Here is a 5,713-nt window from a genome sequence, read left to right on the forward strand (position 1 = left end):
TCATTTAAAGAGGAAAACCACCAAAATGGAAAATGTTTTACAGTTTCCATTTCTAGCTCCATCATAGCTTTTGGTTTTGGGCATATTTTCCCAATATGTGATACGTGTATTTTTGTCAGGCTTATACCAGCTAAATAAATGTCATTTATCAAATACAAATAACCTTTGTAATCTATGAAAATGTCTATATAGACAACAGGTATCTGAACTTAAATCACAAATAGATACAGTTCATCTTTGGACTACATTGATTATTATGCAATATTTTATTTCTGGCTGGATTTTTTGTGAGTGCAACATTGATCTCTACTACAAAACATTCATCATAAATGGTACATACTGAGTACTAACTTCCATTTTGTCTTAAAAGTTGCCATCTTTATGAAATATGTTGAAAATGTTGTAGTGGCATTTTGACCACCACTACCACAAAGTCATCAATTGTCTTGGTTCCGTCTAAGAATTTATACAACTTGTAAATACAGTATATACTGTAAAGAAAATTCACAAGACCAACTAATGAGAGCAGTTTGTCCTAAAGAAACGTTTATATAAATGGAAGACTCATTCAACTTAATTTAACACAATATAATTTATACCAGATCTTAAAGGCCTGAATAATTTACACTAATGTACATTTACTTTTGACAGGCTGATGAAAACATGAACTACATCTAAATGTAACGCTGGTTCAATCATTATTATTACCCATACAGCTCCAACATTAAAAATTCATGTTTAAAAATAAAATAAAGGAAATAAATATTAAGAACTCACAAAATAAATTCTTGTTTATTGTCGCACAACAAATTTCACACATACATCAAACAGGCCACAAATAGATAGCAATTTACTACATTTGATACAACTGATGCACATACACAAAGTTACTGGAATGCTTTGAATTAAAGTTTTTTTTTTGTATGGTTTTCCATAATTTTTCTTTTCATATTTTTTCTTCTTTTTTTACAAGTTTCTTTTGAGATTACATGACATGTTCAAACCACAAGTAAATTCTATTTCATAGAGAAGCAATAAATCAAAGCACCATTTGGTCACCAGAGATCACGGTCAAAGATGGCTGACCTCCTAACAAAATGTACAAAAATTTAAATAAAAATACAAACACATTTTTCCTTTCAAAGTATTTTGTAAGAAGGTAGAGCTTTAAAGTCTTGGTTGTTTCTACAAAATCTGCAGTTAGGTGTGTGTACACGGATGCTGGACTCCAGCAGAGTAGCTTCTTACACATCGGTTTTCTGCTTCTTAGTTTCAACATCATCCTAAAAAATGCAGCCAATGCAGTTAAACACAGGGCGATTACATTTTTCAGATTTTTATCCGAGGACTTTGGTAACATAATTTATAAACTTACTTTATTATCATCATCATCATCATCATCATCCTCAGCCACTCTTTTGCCTGTGCTACCCTTAGCCTCATCATCTTCAACATCATCATCACCTGTAACATAGTTAACTCTATAGTCACACATCTTTATGTGCTTCAGCTGTCAACAAATAGATGGAGCTGTAGCAGGACGTTTTCCACCATTTCAGCTACAGTAGTACTGTTTTAAGTCTGGATCTCTGATCTAATTTGTAAAGCTACACACTTCTTCCAGCACATAATGAAGGCCTTACCTTCTCCATCATCTTCCTCAACCTCTTCCTCACCGACATCCTCTTCTTTCTCAACTACTTCATTTTCTTGATCTCCATTTTCCTAAACAAAAGTTATTCAAATTATGGGTTATATACATTATGATCATTCCAAAACACTGAGAGCAACAAAAGAAACAAAAGAAACAAAGTTGTGGAACCTCACCGCATTTCCATTAGCTGGTGCATCCTTTCCATTTTCTGTCTCCTCAACCGGTTTCTTTTCTTTAAGGTCCTAATGAAGGAAAAAATATATCTCTGTTATTATTTTAGTTAAAGATCTGACAGGAAAATTAAACAAGTAGACCAATGCTGAATTCACATAATCTCTTATTCGTGGAACGTGATTTCATTTCATATTTGAAACGCTTCCATGCTCTATATTCATTGGATGTCTGTCTCTTCCATCCCCGCCTAGTTTACAGACCATATTGAGGTGTTGTAATTTGATATGACAGAGTTACCGCCTATGAGCTCTGTAGTTCAGTATATCATCCACATCAAAACTACAACTTCCCGATCACAATTACTGCATATTTGAACTCAGCTCAGACCATATAAACCAAAGAGAGGCAGCCCAGAAAAACCAGAGAGAGAGAGAGAGAGAGAGAGAGAGGGAACAATAGTGCTAAGCATGTATGCCAATTTCTAAGAATTTGGTTTAAAGGTGCACTCAGTAGCTTGCGTTTGTGTCAACTTGGACCAACAGTGACACCTAGCGATGTCATCCTTCAAAATCAATAGTTTTAAGTTACAGATGCCATTGTAGAAATTACCTACACACAGTCAGCCATGATTAATTTAATCCAAGATTGAAAGTGTCCAATATAAAGTTGGTTACTGAGATTAAGCCAGAAGTATTTGGCTACACATGTGATTCTAACATGGCAGCCCCCATGAGGAGACCCTCTACATGTAGAATGAAACAGCTTTTATAAGGTTACTGATATGACATGAGTCTTCATCTCACGTGATTGCTCATGATTTAATACACATGTTTTAAAATAACTATTAATTTATTTAGGAGTAAAAGTTTTTTTTTTTTTTTTTTTAAGAGAAACCATATAACATTTAAAATATCTAGTCATTTAATACGATGATGTTTAATATGCATATCTGTCCTCACCCAAAATATCAACTGATATGCTTCCAATCAGCAGCTCACTTGTATTCATAAATGTAGGTCATAATCCATAGCCTTTAAGTGGGTTAGCATCTACATCACCCCTGCAACGCCTTCTCACACTGTCACCATTAAGCCCAAAGTATGCTTTGCTCAGCCAGGATGCACAACACAAATCTCGTCATCAGCATAGAGCGTGAGCACTGAACACGCGCAGCCCAATTTTTCTAACCACGCGTCTTTGAATGTGCATGCACCTGGAGTTATTTGCATTAAATATTGGGTCCACAAGGTGGCAACACTCACATTTGAGCCATTGCTATCAAGAAGCAGTGCTAAAAGATGTAATTGCCACTAAACATCAGGAGACGAAGGTTAAAACAACAACAGTGGATGTTCAAGTCAAGAGAGCATGTGTGAGGTCTGGAAACATCTGCATTTGTATAACTGAAGGAATATAAAGACATCTTTATGGGTCTAAACACCTGTCTGGTGTCTCATAGCAGTCGTAACGCATGTGCCAACTGTCTGTGTATGCGTGCAGAGTTATATGGAGTATACTTTGACAAGCTTTCATTCGAATGTAGGCAGACAAATTGGAAGTATACCCAGTGTTAGCGTCAAATTGGAAGTATACCCAGGGCTTTACATGCCAACACTTTGTATTAAAACGGAGCATCAGTGAGCCATGAATGAATAATGAAGAGATTCCACCATCTACACTACAGGATAAAAATGACCCATATTTTGATCAATTAAATAGTATTGGCATGCAGTAAACTTTTAGCCCAGCAGTGTCCAAACTATGGGCCGCAATAGATTTTGGAAATAGAACGTAATTTGGCCAGTTACTGAGAAATTACAGGAAATTCGTATTCTGAACACTGGGTGTCGCTATCATGTACAGTCACATTTCACAGCAAATTTGTATTGGTCTCCACAAGTGCATTCTCTTTAGTTGCCACCAGATTCTTCCATTGGAAGAGTTCAGGAGTTTGGAATCCTCCAGATTCCCACGGATGATGCGCCACGTAAAAAAATGATGTGTTTGTTATAGGACTGTGTGGAAAGGATGAGACAGGGGGCAGTGATGTAGTCGAATAAGGCTTTTTATTTATTTGCCTTTTGATGTCTATGCAGTCCTCTCCAATTAAATAAACATGTACGGTAACAGAAACTTCTTCAACAGCAGCTACACACACTCTTCAGCTTAACAACAATAGTTATACAAGAAACGCTGGTCACTCGTGTCATTCTCTCTCCCCGTCTCGCAGTTGTGTGGCTGTTTATATGCCACTCTCCCCATGCTCACTGGAATTAGACATGATTTAGCTCAGGTGCAAGCGCCCTTACAGCTTTCTCTCTCCGGACGGGCGCTTTACCACGCACCCACTGCCACAGACTGGTATCGGGTTTGATACTTTGCTCATGTACCTGTCCTCAATAAAATGTCACGAGCATCATACAACTGAGTAGAGCTGCTGTTGTCCAGCACAACCGACCGCACTTGAGTTTACTGAGCCGAGATAACTCTCCTAGAATGTCTTCTGCAGTGCTGGGAAGTTTATCAATTGTTGTGAATTGGTTTGTTTTGATGTTTCATTAAAACAAGAAAGATTATTCACTGACTTCTCAGCAACATATAAGAGAAAAATATAACATATTCTGATTATTGTTATGCTTCACACCCAAAACTGCTTGTGCTTTGCAGTGACACTGAATGGATGTCAAAAAATAAAAATGCTAATTTCAAGGGCATTGAAAGTAACAAGCTGTTACACAGTATAACATTCGTTACATTACTACATGGTCAAAAATGTAATTTTCCATAAATGCGCCAATACTTTCCCTATGGATTTAACATTCAGAGGAGTTTTTATGTTTATGAGGGCACTTTTTCTAAATATTTCAAATGTACTGTCATTCATTTATTCAAAACATATTTTCTGTTACACTGATAGTGTAATGCTATTCTCAAAGTAGAATTTTAAGAAATATCAGATAGTATATATATATATATATAAACAGAAACCAGGGCATTGTTTGCCCCCACATTTAGATCTTTAGAGCACTGTTTTTGTCACTTTTTTGACCCTTCATCACTGTTCCATTACAAGCGTTCTTGGTGAGACAAATGTCCTTTATTATCACAATGTGATTAAAACTTTCTTTAATTTAAGCGTACCATATAAATATGCTGCAATAGGAGCATCTAGCTTTTTACAACGGTGCGACCCACGACACCTATTTCTTTTTGCATCTGACCCCAGTAGAAAAAGTTTGGATACCCATTTGAATTGAGCGCTGCATTAAATCTTAACAAAAGGCAAATCGGTCAAAAATGTTGTTTGTCCACAACTGCTGTGCATTATGAGATGCTGTTCTGCTCACTGTTATTGTACAGAGTGGGTATTCGGAGTTACCGTAGCCTTTCTGTCAGGTCGAGCCAGTCTGGACATTCTCTGTTGACCTCTCTCATCAAGGCGTTTACGTCCGCACAACTGCGGCTCACTGGATGTTGAATAAACTCTTGAGACTGTTGTGCGTGAAAATCCCAGTAGATCAGCAGTTACAGAAATGCTCAAACCAGCACGTCTTGCACCAACAATCATGCCACGTTCGAAATCACTGAGATCACATTTTTTCCCCATTCTGAGAGAAGGGTATATTTACCAAGAAGCTCTAAAAGACCACTGTAGCCAGTGCTCCAAAAAGGGCTACTACTTCTTCTTTTGTGTTTATTGACGGTTGACAAACCATCTTATAGTGCATTACCGCCACCAACTGATCTGGAGTGTGGAGCAGCGATGGGAAAATACAAGTATTGGAGGTTACTTTAAAAAAAAAATACTTCTCTCATTCGTATTCTCTAGTTCTTTAATTATCCAGAAGATTTTTAAGAGACATTGTATTGATTAATTTTTCTTGT

General features: G+C 36.8%; 1 protein-coding gene across 1 annotated transcript; it reads right to left on the reverse strand.

The window, feature by feature from the left end:
* Window positions 1-832: 832 nt before the first annotated feature.
* On the reverse strand, window positions 833-5,513 carry LOC127646866 (prothymosin alpha-A-like). The gene is made up of 5 exons (XM_052130797.1): window positions 5,208-5,513; window positions 1,828-1,896; window positions 1,644-1,725; window positions 1,376-1,464; window positions 833-1,283 (listed from the first exon to the last, which is right to left on the reverse strand). The coding sequence occupies exons 1-5, from the start codon at window positions 5,433-5,435 to the stop codon at window positions 1,245-1,247; spliced, it is 507 nt and encodes a 168-aa protein (XP_051986757.1). The 5' UTR covers window positions 5,436-5,513; the 3' UTR covers window positions 833-1,244.
* Between the last annotated feature and the right edge of the window lie 200 nt (window positions 5,514-5,713).

This window comes from Xyrauchen texanus, chromosome 7 (genome assembly GCF_025860055.1).
Source record: "Xyrauchen texanus isolate HMW12.3.18 chromosome 7, RBS_HiC_50CHRs, whole genome shotgun sequence".
Lineage (NCBI taxonomy): Eukaryota > Metazoa > Chordata > Actinopteri > Cypriniformes > Catostomidae > Xyrauchen > Xyrauchen texanus.

Bases quoted from the DNA above. Each gene is read 5' to 3' on its own strand.
- LOC127646866 (XM_052130797.1), bottom strand. From the start codon at position 5,435: ATGGGGAAAAAATGTGATCTCAGTGATTTCGAACGTGGCATGATTGTT. The intron at 1,897-5,207 runs GTAACTCCGAAT...TTCCTTCATTAG, and splicing joins GACCTGACAGAAAGGCTACG to GACCTTAAAGAAAAGAAACC. The intron at 1,284-1,375 runs GTAAGTTTATAA...TGCATTTTTTAG, and splicing joins ATGATGATGATGATAATAAA to GATGATGTTGAAACTAAGAA.